The 19668-nt window shown below is 34.6% G+C and overlaps 1 protein-coding gene across 2 annotated transcripts in view; it reads left to right on the forward strand.

The window, feature by feature from the left end:
* The first annotated feature begins 516 nt into the window (after positions 1-516).
* pik3ap1 (phosphoinositide-3-kinase adaptor protein 1) overlaps positions 517-19668 on the forward strand; it is a 30536-nt gene continuing 11384 nt past the window's right edge. The window contains exons 1-13 of one of the 2 annotated variants that reach the window (XM_022684753.2): positions 517-618; positions 5592-6017; positions 9679-10274; positions 11463-11604; positions 11783-11925; positions 13213-13345; positions 14844-15040; positions 16258-16429; positions 17158-17223; positions 17924-18190; positions 18281-18343; positions 18997-19199; positions 19355-19415. In XM_022684753.2, coding sequence (XP_022540474.2) covers positions 561-618; positions 5592-6017; positions 9679-10274; positions 11463-11604; positions 11783-11925; positions 13213-13345; positions 14844-15040; positions 16258-16429; positions 17158-17223; positions 17924-18190; positions 18281-18343; positions 18997-19199; positions 19355-19415 — 2527 coding nt within the window. In that variant the 5' untranslated portion in view covers positions 517-560. Of the gene's footprint in view, positions 619-4354; positions 4720-5591; positions 6018-9678; positions 10275-11462; positions 11605-11782; positions 11926-13212; positions 13346-14843; positions 15041-16257; positions 16430-17157; positions 17224-17923; positions 18191-18280; positions 18344-18996; positions 19200-19354; positions 19416-19668 lie in introns of those variants that run through there. The other variant, XM_007256097.3, reaches the window with a different exon arrangement.

The raw sequence follows: 19668 nt of genomic DNA on the forward strand, positions 1-19668 counted from the left end.
GGTGTTTTAAGTCAGCCATGTTATTTGTAGCCCGTTACTCCCTAATGGCCTGTAATACAGACCTGAATTTAAGTACTCATTAAGAACTACACGACATAGTATATATTTAGTATTTCACATGATTTACTGAATAACTCGTAACCATGAAAAATTATTTGATTATTTTCCAAAGTTTGGGTTAGTTTCTTGGTAGAGTTAGTTGCTGGAATTAACGTCTATACAGTTGGGTTATTTATGTCTATACAGTTGAGAGCTAAATAGATTTGGGTAGTTTGAGCTGCTCGGTTGAGTGTCTGGATCACAGGATTCAGAATGATGCTGCCAGTCAGTCCCACAGTGCCGTGAGGAAGTCAATTACAACCAAAAAGCTTAAAGACAGTTTCATTAGGCAAGAGCACGGAGAGTCGGATCAGACTGTAAGTAAAATTCCTTATAATATGGAGCATTAAAGTATATTTTGAACGTTTTAATATCTGAAATATTAAATATTAATACTTTTTTCCTGTGTAGGGTGTATTGTGATCAGATAAAGCGGTATTCCACATCTTTTTTCTGAAGAAATGGACGACGTGTACGCCAGACCGAAGAAGAAATGGTCCATCCAGACTGTTATCAACAGTAAGTGCAAAATCCAGGGTTTGTCAGGATATAGAGTTGTGTCAGTACCTTTGGTAAAGGGGGCACTGGCAGGTGATGGCAGTATTACTACAGAAAAATACATTGAGAAAGAGCAACATACAGTACCATACAAAAGTTTGGTCTCACCTTCTCATTCACTATTTTAATTTTTTATCCAGACTATTAAGGGACACATAAAAAATCAGGTAGTAAACACTGATGAACGTATCCTGTGCAACAGAAGTAACTTTGCCTTTCTTTTTCTGGGCCGGTCCTGATGAGAGCCAGTTTTATCATTACTGCATCGCACTTGAGGGTACTTTCATAAGTTTATCATTTTTAAAATAGAGCTATTCACTGTATACAAATTGTCCATAGTAATAATTTAATATCTTCATAGTTTGGATTTACAATGCAGAACATAATGAAACAATTATGAAAAAACACTGAATTTAAGCTGGTCCAAACTTTTGATTGGTATTTTATGCTGTTTTTTAGGGACATACATGCATTTTTTAACAAGACAGTGTAAAACCACATGCTGCATACATTACAAAGGCATGGCTGTGGAAGAAGAGGGCGCGGGTACTGGACTGGCCTGCCTGCAGACCTGACCTCACTTGACCTGTGTAGAATTCAAAAACAAAAAATTGCATCACTGTAGTGTTGCCCACCTTAAGACTTGTTTGCAGGAAGAATGGGACAAAATAACAAAATGTTGTTTAAGTGCTGTGAGAAGGAATGGCAACACGACAAATGGTAAAGCTTTAATGTACCAACTCTATTTAGAATGCCTTCCCTAAAGTAAGTGAAAAGGACTTAAATGTTAAAAGTGAAATGTATCTGACAGTCCAAGCTTAGATAAAACTTTGTTGTTTTTTTGTAATTGCCAGTGATAACTGTGTCCACTAAGGGTTAAATTAAACAATGTAAAAAAAAAGGAAGTAGATGCATGACAATATGTTTGAGAAAATGGCGGCCACAAACAGTGTCTAAAGGCAGTTGACTGACCTCCTAATACTGGAGCAGGAAGAAGCAAGTTTCACTTTAAAAATATCCACACTGGGGCAGAAGTTGAACACACTGCTGATAATGGCAGAAACAAGCTCTTATTATAGGTCAGCTGAGTCAGGGAAAAGTTTTTTTTTCCTTCCAATGTAGCCTATGCCCAATATAGTCCACAGTGAATCTGAAAATATAAATCAAACAAGCAAGTATCAGCAAATGCTCACTACATACACTTTCATTTATAAATCAAATGAAATTAAATCTCTTTTTAAGTTTGTATAAAGCTAAAAGAGTCTAATACATTATTTTACTGGAAAACCAAACTTCACTGTCCACTGTGGGTGGTACCATGTGACACTGTAAACCAGGGGTCGGCAAAAGGTGGCCCACAGGCCAGATGTGGCCCACAAGCATGAAACATCTGGCTTGTGAGGTTGTTTGAACTATAATGAAAGATAATGAAAAAAAATACTTCTCTGAAGAGCATTTGTTTACATTCCTCTTCTCGTTTTTCCATCTTTCTTGGGCTCCCTATCTCTTTATAAGGGCGTTTTCCTACTTGTGTCCCATATCACTAGCCGGGGCAGATATAGTGTATTGGATCGTGACTCTGTCGACACAGGTCTGATCCCACGTGAGGAGCGGTGTGTTTTTATTTTATTTTTTTTCCTTTCTTCTTGGGTTTACCTGCTTTGAGATCAGCTGTTCTGCAGTTGGGTTCAACAACCCTCTGGGCTGGAGAGCTACTAGTCTGTAGTAGCACTCTTCAGCACTCTTAGGCTGAACACAAACTCACTCAAAGATAATTTATGTCACCTTGTCATGAGTGTTCCATAACACAAAAACACCTCACCATATGTAATGGATGTTCCCAAGCCACCCCCTGAGGTACCACTTAATTTTCAATTTGCATACTGCTATCCCAAGACTTTTGTCTTGTCAGTGTATATTGTGCTGTGAGTTGTATGTTTTGCTGTATAAGTGTGTTTGGTATGATTTAATATCCGTATTTACTGTACTGTGGTAAACGTGGCCTGTGTTTCAGAGGAACTATATTTTGTTCCTCACTCATCACGTCAGTGGTGAAAAAGAAAAACAATAAAATTGGCTTTGATTGTCTATTCAGTGTGCACAACAGTGTAGGTTTAGTTCTACAGTGCTACACTGATCACTTTAAAAATAGAGATGCTCTAAAGAGTTTTTTTGAGTGATGCTGTAGAACCACTTTTAGTTTTATAAAGAAGCAAACGTATTGTTTTAAAAAGAACATTTACAAACCTTTTTAAGGTTCTTTACATATAAATATCTTATTACATGAATGGTTCTTTATGGAACTAAAATATTTTTTCTTTGGGCTCCTGTAGAGGAGAGAGAGAAACCTTAGAGAAACTGGTATGTTATGAAATCTGTCATAAAAACTCTGGGCAAAGTGATTTTTCTGGTCAATATGTTAGTCCAGAGTATAACAATAACATAAAAATATTTACATAAAAGAATAAACAACAGTATTGTCATTTTAAGGACATTTTATTCCATCAATATAATAATGTAACAGTGTAAAAATTAAAATTACATGAATTTAAACAGAAAACATATATTAAAAATAATCAGGCATTGGAACTGGTGTATTATATATGTATATATATACCAAAGCATTTTAGTGTACTTTGTGGTTTACTAGGGTAGGTCAACAAAAGGTGCTATGTTAAACACTACTTGTTTTTATTTGCTGTTTGTTTTCGTGCATATGCAGACTGAAAAATGGGAAAATACTTTGTTTAAGAATAAGCGTTGCTTCTATAATTAAGAGATAGCTGGTTCAAATCTCAGTCATGCAGCTTGCCATCAGCTGCCGGAGCCCTGAGAGTGCACAATTGGCCTTGCTCTCTCTGGGTGGGTAGATGGCACTTTTTCTCCTCATCACTCCTAGGATGATGTTGTTTAGCACAAGGTGTCTGTGAGCTGATGTATTGGAACCGAGTCGCTGCGCTTTCCTTCGCTGTGATGCTACTCGGAAATGCTGCAGTAGTTTGACAAGAGGAGGTGGCTGACTTCACATGTATCGGAGGAGGCATTTGCTAGTCTTCACCCTCCTTGTGTTGTGGCATCACTAGTGATGGGGGATATACAGCTGAGTAGTAGCTAAATAGGTTGGACAATTGGCCTAGGTAAATTGGTAGAAAAAAGGGAGAAAACAAATCTGATAAATTGGATGCGATTCTATTTAGTCCTTTCCCTGATCTAATAAATCAGAGTATGCTGTTTACATGACTACTTGAATAATGGGATAATGAGGTGCATATAAACGCACTGATTGATGTTTATTCCTTGGCTTTGCTAGGTAAATTTAATGGCCACTATTAAGCTATTCATAATCACTATGGTTATATACATATATTGATTGATATGTTGATGATAATTACTGTAACATGTAACAAATTTTTGGATTGCGTCAGGTGGGAAGCAAGACTAGACAGACCCTATTTAGACCTCGAGTTAATTTTAAACTGGAGAGGAAACGATCCTCCAGTGGAAAATACGCCTACTGAAACCATTTGCTCTCTCTCTCTCAAGTTACCACAAATGTTGAAATTTAAACCCCACCTCATGTTGTGTAATGTCTGATTCATAAATATACGGGTGTTTAATGCATGAAATACATGCTTTTTGAGATCATTTGGCATTCCACTCACTCTAGTTTGAGGGAACTGCTCCACTGCTTGTTTTGCTGTGCTGCTCTATATTGCATAACCTGGCGGATTTGGGTTGTGGGGAGTGAGTTTACAGTTACAGTTCACCTCTCATAGCTTAACGCAAAACTTCTCAGCCTCAGTCTGATAGACTTTTTACTCTCACAGAGTGTTTTAGGAAGTGACGTTGCCACGAAAGCATCAGGAAACTGAGAGCTTCTTTTAATATGTGAAAGTCGTGGGCTGCAGATCAGGCTGGGAGCTAAATATACCAGCGAACAGTCGTCTAGATTGTAGAAAAACGTCTTGATTGTAGAGATAGAGAAAGGTCAGAAGTGTGTACTTTTAGAGGATATACTTGGAGTGATTTAGTGCAACTGGATGCCTCTCATTAAGCTATAAGGTGAGTTCTTTTAAAGGCTTTAAGACTTGGTTTTAGTTGATGGTAGGTTGAATAAAATGCTCAGAAATTCATCCATCTATATGAGTGAGAATTTTAGTGCTTTGCAAGATTTTGACCTTGTCACTAATATGTTCTTAGGGTTAAGAAATGTAAACAGTGTTTTTAAGATAACTTGCCATTTTAATCTGTGGTATTTTGTTTAACGTAGATAAAAATGCAAATTTACCATGCATGACAGAACTGTTGAAGCAAAGCTTTTTTTAACGAGGAAGTTGGGCCAGAATTGTTCCTCTAATGCTACATGGTGGGACTCTGGACTGGGTTTCATCTACTGGTAAAAAAAAGCAACATTTAGTTTTTAGTAATTTTTATACGTTTTAAATTTCTTCATGATCTCCTGCACTACTCTGACACCATGATGTTTCACTGCATACCAGCCGTTCTGACTCATGTAAAGCCAGCATTAGAAAGAGAATCTGTCAGAGAATGAAGACGTGGGTTGAAAAATGTGGGTTTGACAGGTTTTTTAGTTGACGCTGGTCGTAGAGTTTGCTTAGATTGGTATTGATTGTGTGTGTACTCACTCTGGTGACACGTCTCGCCAAGGTTGCTTGGGAACAGTGGCTCTATTCATGCTGTAATTCCATTCCAAAAGTCAATATATATGACTGCATTACTGTAGTTTCATTTTAAGGTTGGTGAGTTAGTTTCTTCTCAGTCTTTATCAAGTGTTTTAGAGGTGTGGCGGGTGCTAAAATAACCCCCAAACACTTGAAGACACGTGATATTTCAGTTTTTTCCAAAGCTGTTTGAATTATTTTAACTGTATAAATTATATATTTTAACCATATGTCCTTATTTTTGATTCACAGGACAGTTTGGCTGCTCTGCCATGAGTGAGGTGTTGATTGTGTACACTAGTGAGACCCAGGACTGGGCCACTTACCTGAAGCTCATCTTAGAGACATCTAATCATTTCCCTCAGGATTCTATTACTCTGTATAATGTGGATGAAGAGCGACCGTGGCAAGAGGAGGACTTTTCCATATTTCACTCCAGCAGGTGCACCTTGCTTCTGCTCTCACTGGCGTTCTTAGACCTGTACGACGAGCCGGAGGTTCAGGGCATCTTCGACACAGTTCTCCAGCCTCCATGGAAAGTGGTGGCCTTTATGTGTGGGGTGTCTGAATCAGATGGCTTGAAGAACTACTTCCAGCATTGGGACAGTTGGCATAAGCTGGATTCAGAAGATGACCCGTCGCAGTATGTCTCCACAGTCCTGGAGGTCCTTGCTGATGGTAGGTGTTTTTAATTTTCTATAGTATTTTGAGAGCAGTATGAGGGTTGAGTAATTCTCTCCTTTGGAAAAGGAGGAAGGAGGGTGAGGGCGGGTTAAGGGAGGAAAATCCTGCCAAAAATAGCAGTAGGACATGTAACACATTGAAGTTTATACAATTAAATCAACCCTTGTAGCTGGATACATTTCTGGACACAGGGAGCATATTTCCGGTAAAAAATTAACATTGTTAGTTTTGAATTAACCCTATTAGTGTTCAAATTAAACATCTTTAATTTTTTCGGAAAGTCAAAATAAATAAAAATATTAGCTCTGTACTATAATCATGTTTTGCTCAGAAATGCATTGGTTTGTGACAGTCAGTTGATATTTTAACTTAGAACACTTCAAATCACTATAAAACAATGCTTTCAAACAGATGCTTTGAGATTTGACTTAAATGTAAAGTGCGTTACAAGTAAAACATATTATTATTATTATTATTATTATTATTATTATTCAGTTTCAAACAAATGCTATCAATCTTTATCTCAACTGGAGCATTCAAACCATTCAATATAGCATCTTAATATAGTTGCAACTGGCTTAATTATTACCTTAATTAACTTTAGATTGTCTGTAATGTAGAACATGGGATTATTACATTCACCTACATTCTTAAACCTTTGTTTATAAATTTAATACAATTCTTCCTTTCACTCTATTTTTACAATTTTTACTTAAACAAATGCAGATCTCATGCTTCCTTTCCTTTATTTGAACAAACAGATACATGCAGATGTCTAATCTACATAACACATTTTTTTTAACAGGTCAGTGGTTTGCTATATGGACCTGCGTAGACGTCACACAGACAAAAGGGTTTACATTTAGAAGCTTACATTCACAGTTTATTTATATCTAAATTATTCATGTGTTATGACTAAGTGATTTAAAAATAAGAATATCGGGTGATCATGTTTAGAGATGTTGGAGATAAAACGCATTCTAATTGATTTTAATGGTTGGTTTATTTATATGTTATCAGGCCTTTAAAGTAAGAATACTCAGAGCCTTTTTGTGCTTTAAATGATTGAAGTCAGGACAATTTTAGATTAAAAATACTGGACACACTTATAAGTACAAGCCAGGTGTAAAAACTCCACTTTTACGGTCTCGCTGGCTGTAGTTAGTCTCTGCACTAACATCCAGTCACACAACACTTTTTACAGTACTGGAAAGTCACAGTACTTCACAGTACTTTAGCATTGCAGAGAGGTTTAGATAATAAACTCTGTATATATTTATCGCAGACATTTATAGCAAAGCATTGACGGTCAGATTGTGTGTTTTTGTCTTGTTTTAAATAGGGACTAAGCCAGCGGCGAGTATATTTCCAAAAATTGATTGCGACTGGAAAATCAGGTGTAAAATCGTGTAGTGTAAATCTGGCATTAGAAAACAGCATAGACTCCGACTTAACATCTTAAACTTAACAACATACTATTCAGTTACTCCACAATGATCCTTTATTAAAGGCAATGGTACTGTAAGGAAACATGACAATTGTTAGATATATAGTATAAATAAATATAAGTATTAGGGATGCACTGAAATGAACATTTTTGGTCAAAACCAAAACAGAACAAAATTAAACATTTTGTCGAAGACTGAATACTGGTCTTCAGTTTCTCAGAGGTTTTCGTTAAACTTGTCACTTTTTTACCAATAAATTATTGACATGCTCTACGTTTTTTGTCTTGCTGTTTAAATAGAAATCAATTATATACAAAACTGCAATAACTAAAATATATTGAACACTGTATATATTATAATATATTAGCACAATACATTTACCTCAACAGTGTTATACTAATCATGAGTCTACTTTAGCAGTGCTATTCTAGGCATAATAAATTTACCTCTAGAGATTAGTGTTATTCTAATTATACATTTATTTTAGCCATGATATTCTACCCAAAAATGTTGCTAGCTTAAACTAACTTGGAATTTATGTAGTGAAAGGAAAAATGTTCAGGCTGAGGTAACTTAGCCAGTTTGTGCAAGTAGTTAAACTGATTACCAGTTTACACACAGTACAGCAGTCCTGTCCCGGAGCCATTTTTTGATGCATGCCTAAATTGAATGCTTGAATGGTTCTTTAGCTGGTCGAATGATTTTCCTTAAGCCAGAAAAAACACTTGCATATCTTTATATCAGAGTTGCCAGTTTCATGGTTTTCCCGCCAAATTGAGCTTGTTTGCAAATCCAGTCGGGGGTGAAAATTCAGGGGTGGAGAGGTGCGTTTTTATCGACTACTTAAAAAATGACAACGGCCACCAAAAAACAAAAAGTGGGTATTGTCTTGGATGTTACGTCAACTCTGAGGGCAAACGTGTAGAAGGCCAGACTAAAATTAATTTTCCATTGATCACAACTATAATATCCAAAATAACATAACTATGGGAGGTAAATCATTGCACAGACTAATAAATAAAAACATTACCATTGCATTTTGATTTTATTTTTGACATTTATTATGCAGTTCATCACGAAAAGGCAAGGCCAAAGTAAAACTTTTATTTTTCTTTTCACTATTAGCTTTTTAATTTTAGATTTGACTGTAAAATTATTACCTTATGGTAATAAATATTAAATGGCATTTTTTTTATTTTGTCACATATGACCCATGCTCAAGTAAAAAAAATAATTGCAAATGAAGTGATTTTTTTTTGTCATAATATTTTAACACATGTTTAAAAAATCAAAGTGCAAAATAATATTTGCATTTTTATTTTACTGTTTTTATTTTAGCTTTATTTTTGGCAGGATTCATCTCCCATACATAACAACATAAAGGACAGCATGAAAAGGAGAGTGGGAGAACGAGAGAGAGAAACAGAGAGAGAGAGAGAGAAACAGAGAGAGAAAGAGAGAGAGAGAGAGAGAGAGAGAGAGAGAGAGAGAGAGAGAGAGAGAGAGAGAGAAATCACACTGTAACCAGAAACCAGAAATCACAACGCGATTAAAAAGAAATGTTACGGAGGAAGGAAGAGAGTTCAGAAAGAAATAATGTAACACTAATATTGTTACAATATTATTAATTAGTTATTAAGATAAATAACAATACTGATAATAAATCCCTTATGAACAAAATACTGTCAGACATATATTTTGGGCTAAGATTCTGTTTAAAGCTGACTTTGAGCTGGATATTTTTGTTGGACCTGGCAACCCTGCTTTATAGATATGTTTTAACTGAGGTACTGCACATTAATATAGACAATATAGAGAATAGTGTGTCTTGCCATGGACTTGTCTATTGTAGTAGCATAGCATGTCAGATGTGCTCAGATAGGAAAATCCAACCAATAAAGTTTGCTGCATAGAATGGCTGTCACTATATCATCGTTCCAGCCTTCTAGACTTTTTAAACTCTGCTCCTAGAGAGCTGATCTCCAGCATATTTTGGTGAATCTTCTACTCACAATTACACCTAGTTTGATAAACTTTTCTTAATGTACTATAATAACCATATATAAGACCCTCTAGCCCTCTAGCCCTACTAACAGCTATAAACTATAAAGGTGTGAGTTCTGCAGGCATGAGAGTGAGAAACTGAGGTGTGATGGCACATGTGGTCCGTTTAGAGGTTAATAGTGCTGGTGTTACTTGTTTTGCAGTTAAGTCCAGTCTTGCCAATGATGTTTCTGAGCGTGAAGACCAGTGGAGGACTGACTATGAAATTCCACCACCAAAACAAGACAACAACGAGTCGACTCTGTCAAAGTATGACCAGACTGCTTCACAATACGGCTTTACTGCTCCAAAGTATGACCAGATCGCTTCAGAATATGACATAAATCTTCCAAAATATGATCAGACTGCCTCAGAATATGACATAACTCTTCCAAAATATGATCAGACTGCCTTAGAATATGACATAACTCTTCCAAAATATGACCAGACTGCCTCAGAATATGGCTTGGCTGCCCCTCAGTTCAGCCTACCTTCTCCAGATTATCGTGTAACTCCTTCTGAGTATGAAGTAAATGTTCCAGAGTTTGAGATAAATGCTCCTGCGTATGAAGCTAATGCTTCTGAGTATGATTTAAATGCTTCAGAAGAGCCTGAGGAGTTAGACCTGTCTCAGATCCAACCTCTAGAGAAAGATCCAGACATCCCAGAAGAAACCCAGACACAGTCTGCGAGTATAAGTGAAGAATCATCAAAAGAACAGACCTGTCTCACTGTACAGCCACACAGAATACTATGTGGGGTAAGTTCTAATACTTTGTTATGAGTTTATGCACTAAAGATATGGTTATGCACTAAATACACAACAAATGTATTAGGCCACTTATGGTTTTTTTATTCTTGCGTGTGAGTACCTTTCCTGTTTACAGTGATGAATTTACATTTCTGAAAAAAGAGACCACTTAAAAATAATGACTTTGATTATGAATTGATTTTACCAAATTGAAAACCTCTGGAATATAATCAGGAGGAAGATGGATGATCACAAGCCATCAAATCAAACTAAGCTGAACTGCTTGATTTTTTGCACCAGGTGTGGTGTAATGTTATCCAAAAGCAGTGTGTAAGACTGGTGGAGGAAAACATGCCAAGATGCATAAAAACTGTGATTAAAACCATGGCTATTTCATCAAATATTGATTTCTGAACTCTTAAAACTTATTGAATATGAACTTGTTTTCTTTGTATTATTTGAGATCTGGAAGCTCTGCATCTTTTTTGTTATTTCAGCCATTTCTCATTTTCTTGAAATAAATGTTCTAAATGACAATATTTGGAATTTTGGATAAATGTTGTCTGTAGTTTGCACAACAATGTTCATTTTACTCAAACATATAACTATAAATAGCAAAATCAGAGAAACTGATTCAGAAACTGAAGTGGACACTTAATTAAAACTCATACATTTCCCATTAGCTGCTGGCAGCATCTCGTCGCATATGGGATGTGAGCCCCCCACTCTCTCACTCAACATCTCTGTGTAGTCTTTCCCCTTTCCCCTGTTATTTTTTTTTTACTGTTGTTGATATTGTGACTTTTGGCAGAAAGCTACAAAGACCACTCATGCTTTAAAACAAGGTGATGCCATAATCATTTGTGAATATGTTAAATTGGTAAAACATATATTATATAAAGACTGTTTAAATGGTATAATATTGTATAATAAGTTTAGTTTAACAGAAACAAGTAAAGATTATGTGACATGGACAGTATATGTGCAGTATGTTCAGTTATGTAATTAATATAAATTACTTTGAAGTCATTTAATTGGTTAAGGTAAACATTATGACTTTGATATGGATTGAACAAATTTAGTTGTGTCACATAAGGGTTGTATTTTATTCATTTTAATTTTGCAAAAACACAATTCAGCTTCTTGGAACCTTTCTTGCAAGCTTTCCTCTTATCTGTTTCTCGTCTTCATTTTCAGACTCAGGTGGATGTTTACATCATCATGGAAAAGAAGTTGGACAATCAGGCCAGTGTGGAAGTGGAATTTTACTGTGAACGTTCATCAAAGCGTGTGTCAGGAACGCTTGTGAACGAATATATTGTCAGAGCTCAGTCACCTGGTAGGTTAAAACTATTTGAGTCAGATCAGAAAGAGGAACTTCTATCTTAGTTCCTCTATGTTGACTTGTCAGCTTTTAAATGAATTTGCATCTTGAAAAATATGAAGAACTAAAGTAAGCAACAGTTTAAACACTCTTAAGTCTCTTAAGTGAATCTATAAAATGTTTCTGCTTTCAGATATGCCAGCTGGGCCTGCATCACTACATCTTTACAGTAACGAGTCCCTTATATGTTCAACAACTGTGACGTACTACACTGAAATGGAGGAAATTAGCAGTTATCTTCAGAAAGTGATGGATCCCATAAAGTTAATGTGTCAGGTAATGTTTATCATAGTTCATCATACTTGCTCTCCATATAGTTTTATTTATAGCTTAAAAACACAGTAGCATGTCTATAAATGCCAATTAACAACATACAAATGTGTTATACACACAGTACAGTTTGGATATATCTTATATATTTTATTTCTATTAAGCAAAAATGGTTCATCTTGTATCCAGCCAGTCTAAAAACTTTTATCAGAACTTTACCAGGTAAAATCAGCATTAGGTGTATATTAAATGTAAACTCATAAATATGAAGCCAGTTTTGTTTTTGGATTACAATCATTCCCTGGATGACATTGTTCATTTAATAGTTTCTTAAACATATATCATAGTTCATCATACTTGCTCTCCATATTTTTTTCTATATAGCTTAAAAAACACAGTAATATGTTTATAAATGCCAATTAACAACATAAAGATATGTATTATACACACAGTACACTTTGGATATATCTTATTTATTTTATTTCTATTAAGCAAAAATGGTTCATCTTGTATCCAGCCAGTCTTAAAGCTTTTATTAAAACTTTACAAGGTAAAATCAGCATTAGTTTACAATCAGTTTTTATCCTGTAAAGGTGTTTTTTACACAGTTTTTGTCTTTTTATTGACCGTATATATATATATATATATATAGCAATAACACTGTTCCCTGGCTTAAGGCACCTGTAGACTGGAATTACACTAAATAAAACTGTCTACTTGTCTGGGGCAGTAATTGTTTAGTTAATCAGTAAGACTTTAATATTATAATGAAGACAGATATACAGTGTACGCATGTAGTGGCTTAGGTTACTGTGTTCCTTAAAATAAGAGGCAAGAAATTGTTAATAGCTATCAAAGTAGTATTTATACTAAGCTATTACAGTATTGAGCACATACAGTAGCTGTGCTGTCTTGCATCATTTATATGTTTAGTTTATGTTTATATATAAACACTTTTGGTTAACACTTTTTTAAATATAGGTACATTAATTAACAGTAGTTAAGACAGTATCAACACAACATTTTTAACTCTTGTCTTAATTCATTATTAATTGACATGTTTTTTAAACATCTTGAGCATTAAAATCGAGTCATTTTAATAATTCTTAATTCTTAATCATTCTTAATCAGTGTCAATTATTAATTCTTAAGCATTTAACAATATTTATTTATATCATGGCTACTGTTAAGTGATGTACCCTTTTGTTGCAAAGTATTGCCATCTTTGGATATTTACATTGTTAATTTAGTAGTTTTTTATATGTGCATGTTTATATGCTCTTTCATTTTCAGGCATTTAACATTACATCAAACACATCAGAGGCACTGGATGACTTGTTTACAGCATCATTCAAAAGTCAGATGCCTGCAGGTGGATTACGAGTGTTTGGAGTTAATCAGCTTGAACAGGAGAATATGCTGGCAAGTAAGAGACGTTTGTGTGTATTTAACACTGACTTATATTGATTTTCCTAAATCAGGATTCAAAACTTCTCAGATAATAACCAAAAAAGATGTAGTCTGAAGCTATTGCATACTTTTGACTACCCTTTTTAAATCTTATAAAGCCATCTTATACAATCATATCTTACTCATAACTAATACAGAAGAATGGCAAAGTGTTAATTAACATATAGGTTTTTTTAATATATAAATACTTGCACTGTTACATGTAAATGCTTCTACGCATGCTTGTTTTTATTCACTCTGCCTTTTGTCTATGGCTGTGTTGTTAAGCGCTTTTAGTTTTCAGGAAAGGTGCTATATAAATAAAATATTATTATTATTATTATTATATCAGAGCCTCCCATCTTTAATAGTAGTTCATTCCTCATATTTATAAGCGCTTATCGCCTTATCTTTAAACATATATTTTGAATGTTTTTCACAATTATTCCATAACTTAACACCTTTAACAGATATACATCTATTATATTTTTAAATTAGTTCTTACTTTTGTTTTTTTTAAACATACTGTAATATGAGTGTTTTTACCTGAAGAAATCACCACATATGATTTAAACAGATGCAAATAAACATACATACAGTAAAATGTGACAAGGAATTCTCATTTTTAACTAAGTGTGTTATATCCTGTGAGCCAAGCTGAAGAACAATAAAGTGTAGTTTCAGATTTCTCCTGGATGCTCCTCAGCCAGCATGTGTATATTATGTTCAGTTCCGTCAGCAGCTCACCTGATTTACCACATTTACCAATTTACCAGGTGTTGATTAATATGATGAGAACTAGAAATAACTCTATTAAACATAGATGAGGAGAGATTAGGAGATGCTTAAAGAACAAACAGGGCTGTAAAAGCTCTGCTTTTTGTAAAATTGATGGGCTGGGCTAATAAACACTTACTTTATAGATAAGAAGCTTTTTCTTTACTGAAATTCCCACAGGTGCCTAGAACTTTTGCACAGTACTGTACCTGTTCCTCTAAAGATTATATTTGCTTCTGGATACAGCTGGGAAGTAAATGGTTTTGTGGTTTGTACATTAACTGTGCAGTTTGAAGGTTGACTATATCACTGGAAGATAAATTGTGTAAATTAATGAATAATATGTTGGTTGGTTAATTTTTTAGTATATATTGTGACTTTGTGTGACTAATTCGTATAGCTTTCTTTTATGATATTAAGTTTGGAGTTGGTTTTATATGTGTTTCTCCACTGCTCTACAAAATAGCTTTAATATGTATGGAACTATACCAGAACAATACAGTAAATAAAGACATATTGAACTTTGACTCAATATGTCTTGAGTTTTATATAGTGTTGCCAGAATTGTAAAGTGAGGTGCATAGACTGAAGGAAAGTATTTGGAGTGATGTCAGCAGAATGGCTGGGCTTTCTGGTGTCTATGATTCAGAGAAACTGAATAACCCATATATCACAAGCTGCTCTCTTTGGACACACAGATCAGCGTAACACAGAACTCCCGACATTGCTTCACTTTTCTGCGAAGTATGGGCTAAAGAAGCTGACTAAGGAGTTACTGCAATGCCCTGGAGCCCTGCAGGCCTACAGCGTCGCCAACAAGAACGGGGATTACCCAAACAAACTGGCAGAGAAAAGTGGCTTCTCTGAATTGAGACAGATCATGGATAAATATGTTGTAAGTTCCCCCGAGTGCATTGGCAGCCAAGTCATGTTACATTAACAGCAGCTCAAAGCCAGGCTGACTTAGGATGAAGTTTCACACTTTAATTATGTGTATTAGTATTTTATTGTATTTTTTTACACATTGGTTCGACCCACAACATAATAAAAGGGTTAATTTTTTAATTCAGGTTTTGTAGTGGATTACAAAAGACTAAGATATAGTAGTATATAACTCTACTGTTTTCATTACAAATGAAACATAGCTACTGATCAGTAGAATAAAACTACCCTAGAGTCATCTGAACCATATATAGCTGTCATAGTGGAAGAGCTCAGGCTAAAAAAAACAGATGTTTTTGTACAAAGGTCAAATATGAATAGTGAACTAAAACAGTGCTTCTTTATTTTACTTCTCAAAACTTTTGTTTCAAAACTGTAAAACATTTAGTTGTTTATTTCCGCCTTTAATTGAAACACAGTCTGTAATTGGTTTTATAGCCTTGTCAGCTTAATCATAATCATATCCTTATTCTCAAACAGTGTGAGAATAATGCTAGCAATTTATGACTATTTATATATATATGTATAAATACAACATATATATACTTTATATACTATATGTTTACACTCATCTTTAAAACCATTAGATTTGCCATTCCACAACTTTAACCCTTGTGTGGTGTTCGGGTCTGTGGGACCCGTTTTCATTTTTCATCAAATGATACAAAAAAAAATATTTTTTCTAACTCAAACTCATTGGCATTGGCTCATTTTTTGTGAAAAACATATATCAAAACACATTTTCGATAAACACACACTGTACACCCCCCCTACACATTTATATTACACACAGTATGTTTGGCCAAGGGCTAATAAACATTGCTTCATTTGTAAATTTGAAACTAAACAAATTGTCTACTCATATCTTGAGTTTAATTCATTTTCTTTTACATTTTATTAAAAAACTAATAAAAAAAGAGTAGCACTTTTTGAAAGAAATGTAACATAAGAAAGGTAAAGGGCAAATATTAACCATGTAAGCTGTTTATATTTTTTGCAATTTAGGTGAAGCAAGCATGTGTAAAGCATTTTAATGTAAAATTGTTTAATTTTGCTGAATTTAATACAAGTAACAAAGTAAACGAGTAACAAAAATATGAACACCACAAAAGGGTTAAACACCAGTTTATTTGACGCTCTTTGTTTAATTGGTTTTGTGATTTTTTTCAGGAAACAGTAGATTTCCCTAATAACAAGGAATCTGTGGCAAATTCAGAAGAAACAGACATCTATGAGCCGATGGCCGACGTATCATTATCCAAACACAATCCCGTACCGAAGTTCCCCATTCAAGAAGACATATATGAGCCCATGATGGAGCTAAATCCTGACATGCAGTTGTGTAAGTCCCAGAAATGCAACATATTTCTAATATACAATATAATACTTTTTAATATTTGTCTTTAACATGAATACAATGATTTTGCCCCAAATAACAATGAGGTAGAAATTGACTATACTGCAGCTGATTGTACACTCATTGACAAAGAAATGGTTAAAAATAGTTGCGCCCAGAAGGAGGTTGAAATGTAATGCTATTCAGAAAGAAGATAAAGGGTGGCGTGTTGATATCACATTCAGTAGCACATTTTTTTATTGAGGAATAGGTCTAGAAATGCGGTTGGCTATAAGAAAGTATCTGTGTCTTCAAGGTAAGCTCTTAAAACAGCAGCAGTATGTGGATGAACATTGCCCTGTTGTAATACAGCACTGAAGTGTGTGTTGAGCAAAAGTAGGGCCACAGCTTGCAGGACCTTATTATTGTATCAACTGGCTGACATTTTGCCTGTAATAAAGATCAAAGGCACCCCATACCATGACACCTCACCAACTAGAGATCTTGGTGCTGACCACGACACCTCCACCCACAGATTCGATGATCGCCTCAATCATTTCTGTCTGTTGATTCATTCTGAGTGCCAACAATTTTTACATTTTTTTTACAATAAGTGTATATGATACAACATAGTCAATCAATGGAGCGTCTGTGTTTTCCGTTGCCAAGATAGCAATACACCGTAAATGTATCTGAACACACCTCATTAACAAACCCTTCAAATTTCACTGCAGATGAGGACCTGAGCAGTGCTTTAAATTCATCTCATCCAGAAGAAGCTTTTAGAATGATTCTTCAAGGTATGCATAATAAAAATGTGGAAAATGTGTCTGTAGTCAGTGCTGTTTTAATGATTTGAGTTAGAAAGAATAAAAACTTTTTTTTCATAAAGACTATGAACATTTTTTAAAAATATGTGCAGTAGATCTCCTGGGAACACTAAAAAAATATATAACCTATACAGCTAGACCTTGATATATATATATATATATATATATATATATATATATATATATATATATATATATATATATATATATATATATATATATATACATATAATATGTAGTATTTATTTTTTACTAAATAAAACAGACAAAATAATAATGTGTTAATAAGTAGTTTGAGTAGAATATACAGTGTATTACTGTGTAATAAAACTTTATTTTTGTGAAGTGTATATTTGTTCAAAGCAAAAGTATGTACTTAAATAAAAATAATACAGATTAATAAATATAAATTAGCATTGCATTATGCTTTGCATGTTCCAAACCACCCCTTGAGAAAGGGTTTACAATTTCTATCCAACAATTAGAATATCTAATCAGTTCTTCATTCTGTAATCTTTTGTGTTTTCTTAACATTTAAATTGGTACTGACCAACAAAAATGTATTATTAACACACATTATTACATATTTATTATATATACAAATTATTTAAAAAAAAAATAAGAATGAATCCCTGTTCCAGTTTTGACATGTTTTTTTTCTCTCATTCAGAAAATCCACGGAAGTATTTAGAGACTGCTGATGAAGATCAGGTGAATAATGGTTATCCTGTCAGCTCGAGAGCTGAAGAGACAGGGGATGAGTTTGCAGATATCTATTCAGAAGAGGAGGACCCGTACAAGCTCTGCTGTCCAGAGGAAATCTATGATACTGTAGATGAGCACGAAATCTCTGCAGTTCTGAATCGTCCACCGGCTCCGATTCCTCGGCCACAAAGCGCGGTTGAGGCTGAGGGATGCAAGACCTACATCTCAACAGGTAGATCTGTGAATATGATACAGTAAAAAAAAATAGTTATTTAGCTTTTTTTCAACATTCTTTAACCTGTTTATTACCCTGTTTCTGCAGTGTTCTGCTCAAAAGAATCAGTTTATTCAGTGGGAAATCGCACAGAAACAAGATCTTCTAAAGGTATGAAATGAGAAAATACTGTAATATTTGGTCTCTCACCCCCTAAAACTACAGGGTCACATCAGTTTGTAGTCAGTGATCTAATTATATATTACATAAATTAAACTTACTTTGAACGAATAAATTGTAATAAAACTGAAACAACTATACCAATTAGAAATGTAAAATAATGAATAAAGCTATAGATGATTACAAATGTGAACTGTATAACATAAAGAAAAAAGTTATGAATATGGACAGGTGATTTCAAACATGAATAATATAGTACATTTGAATAAAAATTTTAAAAGTAGATACTAAATAATAATACATATTCTGAAAAGTGTAATACAGCACAGAATGTAAACTATAAAGTGTAATTAATTTCACTGTAATGCAGTATTAACTACAGATGCTCAGATTTTGCATTTAGCAGATCTGAAAATGAGAAATGCAGTATAAATATAGAATTAATGATGCACATGAACTGGCTTTTTGGACTTACAAACAAGAATAGGGAATTAAGGGCCCATGTGTGAGCCCTATATATTTTGAAACACTGCAGTTCTCCCACTCTCAAAACATCCAACATTTAATTTGTTAAAAAAAAATCTTGAAGCAAATCCCTGGAAATATAATGATTTTAAATGAATTTGATAATCTTTCCCCATTAGGGTCAGTGTGGCCAGTAAGTGATGGTAACCCCAGCAGTGTGCATGACCCCTACGCTGGCATGAAGACTCCTGGGCAGAGGCAGCTCATCTCCCTGCAGGAGAGGGTGAAGGTGGGGGCTCTGACGATGGAGGAGGCGGTGCAGGAGTTCAAGGCCTGGCAGATTGACCAGGATAGACGCACTCAGTCCGTCCGCTTTCAGCAGGTACTCACAGACCCACAGCACTGGGCTTCAAACACAGAATCAGCAGCTGCTGCTGTGAGCCCTTGACTGGACTCGTATGGGTCAATGGATATAATGAAAGGAGATGAAAATGTATATGTATGTGCATTGGTGTATGTTTTCCTGTGCCCCTGTAGGAGAATATACAAAGATTACGGGACAGCATAACCCGTCGACACAAAGAAAAAGGAGGAAATGGTAAGAGTTCATACAACTCAACATTCAAAAACGTGTAATACAGTTTATTTACAAAGAGGAGAAAATGTGCTTTAGGGTTTATTTATTGTCTGTCAGAGATTAGACCTAGCTTAGTCTACATGTTGCTTTACATTGAAAATATCTGTTTAAAATACTGGGAAGTACAGGACTAGACTTAATTCAGGAAACTCATCCTTACACCCTACATTTCTTCATGAACTTCTTCATTATAAGCACGGAAATGATGTATTAC

Source organism: Astyanax mexicanus, chromosome 7 (genome assembly GCF_023375975.1).
Source record: "Astyanax mexicanus isolate ESR-SI-001 chromosome 7, AstMex3_surface, whole genome shotgun sequence".
In the NCBI taxonomy this organism is placed as follows: Eukaryota; Metazoa; Chordata; class Actinopteri; order Characiformes; family Acestrorhamphidae; genus Astyanax; species Astyanax mexicanus.